Raw genomic sequence first — 13624 nt, forward strand, 5'->3', positions numbered from 1 at the left:
CTGGTTGACACCATGTAAGCTCTGAACAGGGAGCAATGGGTTCAAATCCTTGATCACTACAGCTAGCTCTGTGATCTAAGGTAGGTTACTCAGCTTCCCTGTGCTTCCACATCCTCTTCTGTGATTAGTTATCACCTCCCGGGATCGATGTGAGGATTTGCAGAGTGAGCTCATGTAAAGCACTTGACTAGTGCAGGATACATAGTAAAAGTCATAATATCTAGCTTTTGTTATGCGTGTGGCTTGAGATGGTCCTTACTGTACTTTTCTCTGAGCACATAGTAGGATCTCAAGAAGTATGCACTGATTTGCTTGTATTAATATGCTGTTACATACCAGGAAGTCCTACCTCTACTATCACCTCTAAACTTTGTCTTCTTCAAGAAAGTACTAGTGGTCTATATTTTTGACACTTCATGGATAAAGACCGAATGAATAGCATTTTAGACACAATATGCAATTTAGATATTTAATGGATGTCTGAGCCCTTGCTATGTACTACCATTTCCTCACAGCAACTTTATGAGAATTATTTGCATTCTATTCTACCCAGGAACAAACTGAAGTGCCAACAAGTGAAACAACTTACAGAGTTATAAAGACAGCAAGCTGAGGAACTCGAGTCTGAACTTGTGCTATTCTGGACTTGAGTCTGTGCTCACTCGCCCTCCAGTGTCTATTTGACACTTGGGACCTCTTGATTCACAGCCTAAGCTGGGAGCCTGAACTAGACATTATGGGAGGGCATGGGTGTCAACAGCAAGGAGGGTTTTACACACAGGGAGACACTGCAAGAGCAGAGCTACAGGTAAGACTGAGCTTGGCCTGTGTGGTAGATTCTCTGGAGCCATGCTTTTCATCCATGGGGAAGGAATAAATGTAGACAAGGTTGCTCTTGTATTCTGTGCCACGCTTGATGATGAGGCCACCACCTGCCCCAGCCAGGAATCGGAATTTCCTTTAGGAATTGTATCTCTCTGCCTTGTTATGAAATCCTCCTGATTTTTTCTTCCTAAACATGTCTCATCTACTTCCCTTTCTGCTACTCCTACTACCACACCTGAACTTGGGCTTGCCTTTATTCTTTCGTGGCCTGTAGCACCCTCATACCTGTTTCTCTGGCTCCTGCTCACTCTGTCATACAATTTTAAGAGCAAGATTCTCAAAACTCAAGACCCATCTGCTACTGTCCTTATGGAAGGCCTCTACTGGTTCCCCGGGGCCACAAATCCAAGTGTAGGAGTAGCCAGCCAGCATATAGTGCCTTCCATGGGCTTCCAATGGGCTCAGCTCGGTTGCTTAGACGATGGCTCCCAGTAGTTTAAAGGCCTGTGTTTTTCATGTTGGCCTGGCAAGAATTTTCCTATTCTTTAAAAGCAGCTTCCTCTTGGGGGTTTGCTCTCCACACATCTGACAGCAATCAGTCTTCGACTGTTGCAGTTTCTGTACACTTTTGAGCCTAGCCTCATGTTGTTTTTTTATTATCAGTCTTAGGTGTTTTACTGCAAGTTTATTTCTTTTCTTTTTCTTCTTCTTTTTTTTTTTGGTACTGGGGATCGAACTCGGGGTCCTTGTGCTTGCAAGGCAGGCGACAGAACCACTGAGCTAAATCCCCGGCCCTTTACTGCAAGTTTATAAGGTAGTGACCATTATTGGGTCTTAAGAATAGTGCCGATCTGAAATGGGCGCTCAATAAGGGCTCATTAACGTCCAAAGAAAATGGAAGAGCAAAGCCAGAGAGAATGATGATGTTTTACAGGGTTTTGAAAGCCACTCAGAGAAGCTTGGCGAGATTTTTTTTTTTGAAAGATGATATATGCAAATTGTTTTAGGAAAATTATTCAGTGGAGGGCACTTGGATTTATTATCCTTTTATATCTCTACTCAAATAATTATTCCCTGGGTTGCTATTGTTCTTCTGTTCTGCCCTTTATGTCCAAAGCAGCCTCCTCCTCGATGAGCGCATATGGAACGCTCACAGGAAAGTGAACTGGATTGTGTATAACAAAGTCAATTACTACTTGATCCTATCGTGTTCCTACGTCGGCCTGTTCTTTACAGAAGGAAAAAATTCCCCAAAAGTTTTCATCTGCTAATTTAATCGTTGTCGTACTGGTTAGTTGCACTTTGGTTATTTTGGAATGCAAAGGACATTTGCTAATAGACAAGGACATTTTAATTAAAGTTTGAGAAGGATGTGTCAGAATCAAAGTATTTTTCGGGGAGCAAATTAGAGTGCTGGAGTTGAGTGAGTCTCTAAGCACGGATGCATATACTCTTTCATACTCTTATATACTTACTTGAGTGACGTAAACACACAAGGAGAAATGTGCTGATAAATATTTAACAATCATTTCCCACAAAAAGAAGGAGAGCTTTGAATACCACATTCGTTCATTTCTGTGGCATGCATTCTTCAACCACAGACAGTTTCTACAAGGCAACTCTTGTGATGTCCTCAAATGCAGAGTTGGGAAAAGGTGCTACCAAAGCTTTGCTCTTCCAAAGCCTGTGTTCTCCAGCTGCGGCACACCGCCATGGATAGACACTTTGATAGACAAGCACAGTGCCGAGGGTGCCTGGAATACAGGGCCTTGCTGTAAAGGATGCTAGCGGGCCAGGAAGAGAGGTAAGGAACTACGGCATGCAAGACTTAACTAAAGTGCAAATATAAGAAAAGTACTGTACATGTGTGGGAAAATTATATGTGTGTGTGTGTGTGTGTCTGTGTGTGTAGTTAGTTGTTTAGTTAGGGCATCAACTGTACAAATCCACCTGAGAAGTTTTGGGGTGCATGGACAATTATTTGATTTGAAACTTGAAATAAAATTGAGTTTTCCAGAACTCTAGTATATTTAGAGAACTAGAAGTAATTCAATATTGCAGAAGCATGAAGTGTAAGTTGAGAGAACCATGACAGAGATGAGCTAAAAATGTAAGGAAGGGCCAAGATCTTATTTGTATGATAAGGAGTTTCAACTCTAGGCATTCGGGAACTCCAGAAATGATTCTGATGATATATCTCTGTGTTAGAGAGGTCCTGGAGTCAGCACGGGGCAGAATAATTCGTGTGCTGAGTTGAGGCTGGTAAGTTGGGTACTGAAGTAGGCAGTCATCTAAGAGAGTTACCAGCTGGAATCACTAGAACTTGGCTTTTAGATTTGGGGAAAGGCAATAATTGGAGAACAAGGCACCCGGAAAGACTCCTAAGTTTTTGGTCAGTCAACATAGTATAGGGAAGACAGAAGTAGAAGTTATGAAGGAAAATAATGAGCTTAATTTTAGACATATTAAAATTAATTACATGTGATCCAAAAATCAAATGCATAGATGGATTAACAGATGTCTTTTCTAGAGCTGTATATTGGAGACTCTCTCTCTATAGATAGATAGATAGATAGATAGATAGATAGATAGATAGATAGATAGATAGAGATAGATAGATATAGGCGGTAGATGTGAACACAGGTCTAGAAGAAAGTATGTAGAACAACCTGGTAGGGCTGGAAGGAGAGGCTGATAGGTGTAGCAGGAACCAATATGTCTGTGCTTTTCCTCACCAAACAATCCCCTTCCACAGCTCACTTTAGCCATACTAGACTATTCTCTGTGACCATGCCCAGTTCTCTCCCATCTACTTCTCCTCTCCCTTGAATTTGTCTTCTTGGTGCTGCTCTTAGACTTTCAGCTAAGCTCTACAAATATGGCTGAAATAGCAGGTCTTCCATCAAGCTCCTCCATTTTCCTTCTCCTCTCGCCCCTGCTGGGTCCTCTTTTGTAAAATACGGGGATGTGTTCAGGGATATTCGTGTGCATGGATAACACGGATCTCCTTGCAGGAGAAGTATCCATCTTCACATATCCCTGCAGGCTGCACACCTTGGACAGTGCTAGGTACTTTGGGGGTGTGAGTGAATGTTTAAGGAAATTACAGAGTACGCCAAACATCCATGAGCTACCATGAAACATTGCTCTACACCAAACCAGCTCCAGATTTACAGCTTTCACTTTTCCCCTAATTTGTTAGAAAGGAAAAAAGGCAGAGGAGGCTAAGAACATAGTTATAGTGGCTTTCACTTGTCTGGAGCTTGCGAGAGCTACATTTTGAAGAATGGATGCGATGCTCTACAAAAAAGTGTAAAGTAGTTTTTTTCATGTTCAAGGTTAAATGATTTTGAGATTTATTTTTTATGTGGCCAAATTGAGAATTCTGTAGGAGTGCGTGTTTCCTTTTTTGTAGTCATATAAGAAAATTAATTTTTCTCTGCTGCTGAAATAATAGCTCAAAACTTCAAATCTAAAATTGGAAATAAACAAGGTGTACACATTTGACGAAGGACACAAAGTGCAGAACTATAGGGGATCATCATTTAGTTGATTTATGAGCTATGCAGTATGTCTTTCCTTCTACAGGATGTGAATCAGAAAATTGAAAGTATTCTTTAGTAATAAAAATAAAATGGCACATTTAATTGCTTTTATGCTAAGTGACAGAATTGTACTCCCCCAACTTGTAGATTTTCATGGAATTAAGCCTATGGTTAAAGCTAAACAACTGGAACAAAAAACAACTAAAAATAAAAGATGGATCCGTAAAAACAATGCTAGTAAACCTGAGTAAAATAACTAGTAAACCCTCATTTAGGCCAACCGCTCAAGAGGGTAGTGTGTGTTTCTCCACCTGTGAGGGCCATCACTGACCGAGCTGCCCGGGGAGGAGGACGGTTGTGTGGAGCAGAGCTTCTCCAGGATGTAGGTGGAAATGGCAGTTGCACGAGGCACACAAGCAAAGGACTCTGCTCTGAATAACAGCCCTGCTGCCTGACACTCCAGCAGTACACCTCTTTCCCCTCCTGTGTTCAAGATTTCTTTTCCCCCTTTGAATGGATAAAGCGCTAGGAGCAAGACCTGGAGGGAATCAGAAGGACAAGAGCGAGGGGACATTGAAGCCATTTCCATTTCTGAGTGCTTCAGTTTTTCACCATCACATCTTATGACCTGGGATTGCTTAGGTGAAGATCAAGAGGGCTCCTAGGAGGATGAGGGTCACCGAGAATCACAGCGGGGGGACAAGAGAGCCCAATGGGACAGGCAGTAAGACAGCCTCTGAAGCATCCCACTGATGTTGGTTTCAGCAACAACTTCAAGAGGTAATTGTTTTACCCATCTCACTGATGAGAAAACTGAGGCTCACAGAATCCAATTCAGTTCTAATCACTGTCTTTTTCTTTGAGAAAATTAATTGGAACATTTTGTATGGAAAAGCATCCAACAAACATATATACATTTAAATTATAACTATATATATAACTATAATATATATATATATACATTTAAACTAAAATAACTACTTTAACTATAACATGTATACAATTTAACTGCAATTATATATACATTTTTAATTTTAATTATCTGTTTTCCATAGTATAAGTGATTGCTCTTATACCACTATCATCAAAAGTCATGTATTGCTTTAAAAAGGAAAGTTGCTTTGGTTTCTTAGACTACCAGTATTCTTTCTAGTAGAGTAGAAAAGTTCTAAGCATGTTTATGGAAACAAAGATTGATATTTTTAAAACTTGATTAATCTTATAAAATTACATAATAAAAGCTCTTGGAGTGTCTGTTAAGACTTAGTTTCATAGTTTCCCTCCCGGTTGTGCTGCTAGGAAAAGAAAAAACAAATGTTGTGAGGACTCCACTGAAAATAAAACTCGTAGCCTGAGAGCTATAATATTCCCTATGCCCCTGAATCGCGTGGAAAGCAAATATTTGAACTGAATGTGTTTATTGATGTTTTCACCTTTTATCAAGAGGTTCAAGTGTTTCTGTGCTTCTAAAATCCTAAAAGATCCAATCGATTACAGAGAAGTACGTAATCAATGATGGAGATGCTTTATTCACAAAATGCTGAGAACTGACTGAATGAGGGAGGGGAATCTTTCGGAATTGTGTCTAAGGAGCTGAAATACAGTACATGGGATCATTTAAATGGCACCACCTCAAAATCAAAATAACCCATTGTAAGGCAACAGACTGCGTCCATCTTCTGTCTACACAATTTCAAACCACAAATTTGAGTAACTTATTTCATTGAATTTACTTCATATTAAAGTAGTTTCCCAAAATAATTGAAACTCCAAATAATAGAAAGAAATCTTGGCCTGGATCTTTCAGACAGGGAAGATAAGTTAGAAATAAACAAGCAAACAAAAATCTTGCATTTGTCCATCACAGATAAATGCTCTTTTATTTCCTTTAGAAAATGTATTTTCTTTAGGCTACGCACATTTGACTTTAATCATCTGGCTAGAAAGACCAACTGGGCCAAGGTGAGTATTTATTAAAATATAAATTAAGCTTGCCTAGAAGAAAAAAAATGTGGAGAAAAATATTAAAAGCAAAGGAAAAGCTGGGTAGCGGATTACTAATTTGGTGCAAAACAGGCTTTCTTTCGAACTTGTCACTCCCACCCACCAAGATGCCACCACGGAACCTGGTGCTATATTGAACTGCTCTCTCTTCACCTTTTCTGTTTAATACGTTCACAGTAAACTGATTCTCTCTCCGAAATGCCTGTCTGGTTTAAAGCCTAATTTAAATTTTCCAAATGGAACACCTTACTGCTTTTTCTGCATCACCACCGAAAGCTTCCACAGAGGTCTTTCTGCCAAAATCCCTTGCTTTTCAGATCTGCAGACCTAGAGCTGTCAGATTTCTCATCACCAAATGCCACTTTCATGATCGCTGTTTCCTCTTCACTATTCATATTCTTTGCTGTATTTATATTAAGTTCAAAATCCCTTTTCCAAAACTATATGTTCACACCTGTAATTCCAGCACTCTGGGAGGCTGAGGCAGAACGATCATAAGTTGGAGCCCAGCCTGGGCATCTTAGAGGCTTGTAGAGACTTTATGTCAAAATAAAACAGAATTTAAAAGGGGACAGGGATGCAGCTCAGTGAGAAGGCTATAGGTTTAATCCCCAGTACAGCAAAAGAAAAAGAAAAATAATCCCTCACCTAGGAATCTCTCTCTCTCTCTCTCTCTCTCTCTCTCTCTCTCTCTCTCTCTCTCTCTCACACACACACACACACACACACACACACACCATCAACCCCAATATTACTTTTACTACTCTCTGAAATACTTCATTCACTTCATTTAACCAACTCACTTCATTCTATTATTATTATTTTATTTTTGTACCAGGGATCGAACTCAGGTCCTTGTGCTTGCAAGGCAGGCAGTGGAACCACTGAGCTAAATCCTGGCACACTTCATCCCATTAAAAACCTCCCCCTTATTTATTCCTCTCTCTGACCCCTCTCAGACCCATACCATTTTCATTCCTGCCACTGTATCTTATCTTTTGTATGTGGAGATATTTTTTTACTATTTTTCGCATTATCTCCATCTTTCCAGAGCCTTCTCACATGCTTCCTCTTCCATGAAGTCTTCTCTTATCCTACTAGCCCCATAATTTTCCTTCTTTTCTTAAATTAAGAATATCTTAAATTTCTCTGGTGTGAAAAACTATAATAGTACATAAGATCCTAATGAGATAACTGACAATGTGAAATAGGAAGAAAAGGGCTAAAGGTGTAGGGGAAGTGGGAAGGGTAGGGGAAAGGAAATAAGGGAAAAGAAAAAAATATGAGAAAACAAAAAAATGGAAATGAAGTATTTGTAAATAGGGAAGGGAGGAGGGGGTGAAAGGAGGGCAGGGTATGGGAAAAAATGAGAACCAAGACCTGGCATGTAAAGGCACAAGATCCCAATGATGAATGTAACTGTACTGTACACCTAAAATGTACCAATAAAATTAAGATTACAGAGCATGTTACTGTTAATCCAAGTTACCTCGTGGGCCTCACTGAGGTGCTACTGGAGTCTGTTACTGTGGGCCCTTGGCACATCCTGCATTCCTGGATGCTGACAACAATGTCACGGTGACAACTCTGAATGGTTTGATTACCAAATGCTCTGAAAAGTCTCTCAGACAAGTTATTATGCCATACACATACTGGTTCAACAAATAATCCTATTTTGATAGCAAATATATAGTTTAAGAACAAATCTATGGCTCCTTCATAGCTGTCAGGATTTTTAACAAACTAGCAAAGAAATAATTGGTGCCCGGGTGAGAAGCACCACCCCACTGCAGGTGTCTTTCTGAGGAATTTTCATTGGCCCCTCACACTGGTCCTGAGTACTGCCATTGATCTTCTTTGATAGATAAAGAAGCCAAGGCTCAGAAAGCTCTGATTATCCACGGTCAGACAGCTTGATTGGAGCCCTGGCATTTTAAGCTTGGGGTTCTCTGAAGCCAAATCTTTGCCCTTTTCTTCTATTACATGGCCTCAATAGACAGCTTATGTATAATAGCTTTGAAAGAATAGGGCAAACATGTAACATAATTAGCAATTTAAAGAACATTATTAAGGGTGATAGGTGCTAATGACTATAATTGAAGGAGAGGACATTAGACTAGACAAATAATTTTTAGAAATTATATCAAGAATACAAATGGGAGTCTAAGGAGTAAATTCACTCACTAACCTTCCTTGCTGCAGATATTAAGTGATGCTTGGTCTCTAATTGAATGGTACATTCTTTATTCTCTCATTGTATTTGTTAATGTGTGTCTTGGCAGATGGTCAGCAGATTTCTGTATAATTCCATTAATCAAGTTTTGGGTAATAGATGGCTAAATATACCTCATATTGTGTAGCACTGCTAGATCCAAAGCAATAGGAATCTAAGTAAGAGCCAGTTATAGCTGCTTAGGTCTTCCCTTCTGTCATCTGGGTGTCTGCAAGTATCACATTGTCATGTAAAATATTGCATGTGTTTCTTTTTGGTTAGAGTTCATTATTTATTACATGCATATCTAAAACATCTTCATTTTAGTAGTCTATTCAAATGTGTGTCCAAATATATCTCATTACAATTCTTCATTTATCAGCTATCTAGAGTTTCGGAAGTAAGAGTGTGAATGACCCAAATGCATACTTTAAACAGTACACTCAGGTTACACTAATGCACATACAATAAGCTGTATTTACTGCTGGAAAAGAGTAAGAGATAAAGAGAAAATTCAAGCCATTTGAAAGAAATAAGATTGTTGATTTCAAGTTTTCTCTTTAAACTAGGTGAATAAATGTTTCCTGTTTATCATGTTCAACAAAGAAGGAAAGGGAACTGAAAACCAAGTTCATAAGTTAGCTTAGAGCAATAGTGTAAATACAGATAAGTGTATACATGATATAAGAGCACTTTATTCTTATACTATCTTAAAATAATATTTACGGTAAAAAAGTTGTACTTCATTCACTAACAAAACCATAATTTAGCCACAACTTTATGGGCATTCAGGTATCTGACAACATGAAGAAATGTTTAGTTATGCTTATCTGGCAAAAGAGACATTTAAAAATTAACCATATTTTAGAGCAAAGTGAATTTGATGTGGACTCCTTGATTAGAGCACTTACCAAGCACAGTGCATTTTTAGCTTTTGCATGCTGGGTAGGTAGCTAAAGGACAGAGTGAGAGAGTCTTCCCCAAAAAGGATGAACAAAAATATGTCCAGGTGCATCTTTCAAATGAGTGTCTCAGTTGTGATAACTATAGGACAGCAGGAAAAGTTTGATTATTTATTTTCACACTTTCCTTTGGTAACCTGTTGTGCAACATGGTTCTCAAAGATAATCCTGAGCCAATGCCATGGGATTTTTTTCTATGCAGAATTCAGAAGTAGTCTCAGTGTTCTGATAACAGTGTCAGAGAGGCGCAAACATTTTAAAGGTGGATTTTTGGAGATTCTGTTTACACTCCTCTCTTAACAGCACCTGTGGAGGTACTATCAAATTTCCCCACCTATTTTTAGGTCCAGTTGTTTTAGCGATGGATTTTATATGTAAGGCAGAAGCTTAGCTACAACACATTTGCATGATTATATTTTGGTTTTGCCATCAGCTAAGTAGGACAAAGTTGATCCTATCTCACAAGGAACTCTATTTCACATTTCCTCTATTGACTCAGAGGTTCTCCTCTGCTTACCTGCTTCCTTGAAGACACAGTGCTGTTGAAACATCTGTTAGAGGTATTTAAGTTCACATTCTTGTTCTGATGGGTTGAGTTGTTTTTCAGCGTCTTACAGTTTTCTTTAGGGTCTGAAGGAATGGGATTTAAGAAGAGGATTCTAGCTATGAATCCATAGAGGACAGTGGCCAGGATCATTGGCACAACATAAAACACACCGAAGTCCATTAAATAAATAGGTGAGTAGTAATTCCTGGAGATCTTGTAGCCACAAGACACCACAGTAGCATCTTTGTAGGTGCTAATGTTGAGATCCAGCAGGAAGAACCAGAGCATACAGTAAATGGATGTGAAAGCCCAGACAAAGATGATGATCTTTTTGGCTCTGGAAAATGTGCAGAGAAACTGGGCTTTGATGGGGTGACAGATTGCTATGTACCTTTCAATGGTAAAGGCTGTTATTGAACAAGAGGATGCATTAATTCCCAAGTACTGAAGGTAAGTAATGCAGAGGCAGCCAACATAGCCATAGACCCAGGAACCGTAGATGCTGTCTGTAATGTTGGGGAGGCCCGCAGCCACCAGGACCATAAGATCGGCCACTGCCAGACTCACCAGGTAGCAGTTTGTGGGTGTCCTCATGTGCTTGGTTCTCAGGACCACCAAGACTACCATGATGTTGCCCACAATGCCTAGACCACAAATAATGAGTACAAGCAAGATGGTGACCACTTGATATTCAAGGGTCATCACTGCTCGAGGCTGGAGCTGGGTTTGGTTCAGTTCACCGGCTGTCTCGTTTTCCATCCTTAGTGGTTGAAGTTTCTCTGCAATAGGGACTTCTTAAAACATCTTCTCTTCAGTGCCCACCTTGGTCGCGGCAGATCTGTTTTCTGTGAAAGATTGTGCACATGCTCACTCACAGTGCCACCATTCCCCATTAGGTCACAGGCACAGGTAACTCTCACTTCCTCTCCTTCTACTTCTGATTTTTTCCATAACATAAGACTCCTATGTACTTTGAAAACTATTTTTACTGAAACTCTAGTGTAGGATAGAGTAACTCTTTTGACTAGTTCTTCTTAAGGGAGAAAAATGCTTGAAAGAAACAGAAAAAGCTCCTTGTTTTGAAACAGTGCCTAACTGAAAAAATTAAATAACATGTGCTAGCTAAAAAAAATAAATAAATACAAAGAAACCTTTCAGATGCCCCAGAAAAGTGTAATAAAGAAAAAAAAAAAAAAAAAAGGAACCGGGGAAAAGGAAAGAGGCTCAAAAGTGTAAAAAAAAAAAAAAAAAAAAAAAAGGTACCGGGGAAAAGGCAAGAGGCTCAATGGTCAAGCTTCATAGGAATTTAGCTGTTGCTTCCTTTCTCTCAGAGATCTCTTCGGTACAAAATGCCAAGCTCTGGAGCCTACATTTTCCGTCCCTTCTATCCCCCATACCCAGCAAAAAGCAATTTGCTCTCTTACCTTATTGACTGTAGAGCTGCTTGCTTTTCTGGGCAGATGAAGTGGTAAGAGGTCCAAGTTTCCAACGCTGCAGAAAATCTCGCTATTCTGACAGGGAGGCCACTTAGCAGCGTTCAGTCTTCAGGACTGCAGTTCCTCTAAACCTCACAGCCCTTTTCAACTCTGACAGACCAGACAGCCGCAGCAGCAGTAGCAGCAGCAGCAGCAGCAGCAGCAGCAGCAGCAGCAGCAGCAACAGCAACGAGGCTGTCAAATCCTAGATCGTCCCCTAAGCAGAGCACACACGCGCGCTCGCTCTCTCCCTCACACAAACACACATCCACACATGCTCGCTCTCCGCACAAGTGCCAGTCAGCCCTGACTGATTCAGTCTTCTCCCTCTGAAGGATTCACTTTTAGTGAGTTGCAGATAAGGTCTCGGTGTGGAAGGCTGAAACCACAAGCGAGGGATCCGGGGGCAGTTGGTCTTGTGGTCCCTTCTAGTCCAAGTTTGGCAGGAACTCCAGGACCTGAGCTGTCCTGAGACACATTTTCACTCCTCGCCTAAAGGATTTTGAGGATAGCAAAACCTTCCCAGTCTAGGCACAGCCCTTGGAGCTTGGAATATCTGTGTGTGCTGAAATCACTTCCTTCTATACTGTGGAAACCCTGAGAATCTTCCTCTTGTTAGCCCGTAAAAGCAGCTCCCTCCTTTCATGCTATATGAATGGAAAGTGAGTTAAGATTGACAGGAAGCCATTTCTATGGTAATCTTCCAAGGATTATAAAATTATTATTTAAAATTACAGACTTGAGCTAAGAACATTAATTGAAACTTGCGCGTGATCTGTGAAGTTTGTTTTTCAACTGTGGTAGTCTAACTGATCGCCCTGGGTGTTTCCCCCCTTTTATGCATTCTGTGGGCAACCAGCCATGTGTGTGTATATATCACTCAGAAATGGTTTGTCTCAATGTTTTCCTAGATGGAAAAATCATCCAGTGGAGCTCTATTCCAGGGCCACTCTGGTACTATATATTTGAAATAAAATTTTGTAGCATTTTTTAGAAAAGTGCTCAACTTGATTTTTTAAAATTTGCCCATTGGCAAATCTATACTTTTTATGAAGCTCAAAAAATATGTCCCTCTTCTCTGGACAACAACAGAATACAACAGGTATTAGTGTTTGTCCACTTTTCTCTTATTAACTGACAATGGAGAAGAGTTCCCAGCCACATGTCCTGTATGATGAACTGACTCTCTATTTTAACAAGTTCAGTTGCTCTTCCATCTGAGTTAGACAGGAACATAGGGATATTAAAATATTCCCAGGATCAGAGAACAATGGATGTGGGTAAAGTTCTCAGTTATACTCAATGCCTTCTACCCTCTGAATCACTGAGGAATCCTTGAGTATCGATTTCTTCCTCCAAAGCAAGCCACACTCAGACTTCACATGCGTGTCCTTTGGACTCCAGGAGATAGGCTCAAGCATGAATTAAAATCATCACAATATTTTTCACCCAAGTCCCTGGAAAAACAATGGAGGGCACCAGGAAAATACAAATTTTTTTGATCCTGACTAGAACTTGTGTTTGGATTTTTGTTTGCTCCTCCAATTGGCTTAGCAGACTAGACAATGGATACCTATTTATCTCCCCTTCTCTGGTCTAGAGGATGGTGATTACTCTGAACAGTTTGATTCTCCTGAGAATGTTTTCTAAAGTGCAGGCATCACCTGCCTACTCCATCCCACTATCTCAACTCAGCATATCTCTTGCGAAGTCCTGCTCCATAAACCATATCCCTTCCCAGGCATTTTAATCAGGCCTCCTAAGTAGTATGGCCTAACTACTATACTACTTATCTTTACTCTAATGAAGATGAGAAGAATGAAACTCTACAATTGTGTTTGCTTTTTAAAACTTACCTCTGCTTCAAATTGCTACACTTGATCTTAGCCAAAAGGCCGAGAAGCGATTCTCTGCTTCAAATTGGATGAACATTCTTTACTCTTCTACTCAATCAATTCTGTCTCTGTTATTTTAATGAGCAATTGTTAATTAACTACTATGTGCCAGGCAGCTAGCACACAAATTTTTGTTTCCCCCTTCAAGTAGATGATAGT

At 40.0% G+C, this 13624-nt stretch overlaps 1 protein-coding gene across 1 annotated transcript in view; it reads right to left on the bottom strand.

Moving 5' to 3' along the window:
- The window catches only part of Trhr (thyrotropin releasing hormone receptor), a 34597-nt gene extending 22853 nt beyond the window's left edge, over window positions 1-11744 (bottom strand). The window contains exons 1-2 of the mRNA XM_010619541.3: window positions 11520-11744; window positions 10066-10940 (exon numbers count right to left, since the gene is read on the bottom strand). Coding sequence (XP_010617843.1) covers window positions 10066-10854 — 789 coding nt within the window. The 5' untranslated portion in view covers window positions 10855-10940; window positions 11520-11744. The remainder of the gene's footprint in view (window positions 1-10065; window positions 10941-11519) is intronic.
- Between the last annotated feature and the right edge of the window lie 1880 nt (window positions 11745-13624).

This window comes from Fukomys damarensis, unplaced genomic scaffold (genome assembly GCF_012274545.1).
Source record: "Fukomys damarensis isolate Sample0158 unplaced genomic scaffold, DMR_v1.0_HiC HiC_scaffold_5, whole genome shotgun sequence".
Taxonomy (NCBI): domain Eukaryota; kingdom Metazoa; phylum Chordata; class Mammalia; order Rodentia; family Bathyergidae; genus Fukomys; species Fukomys damarensis.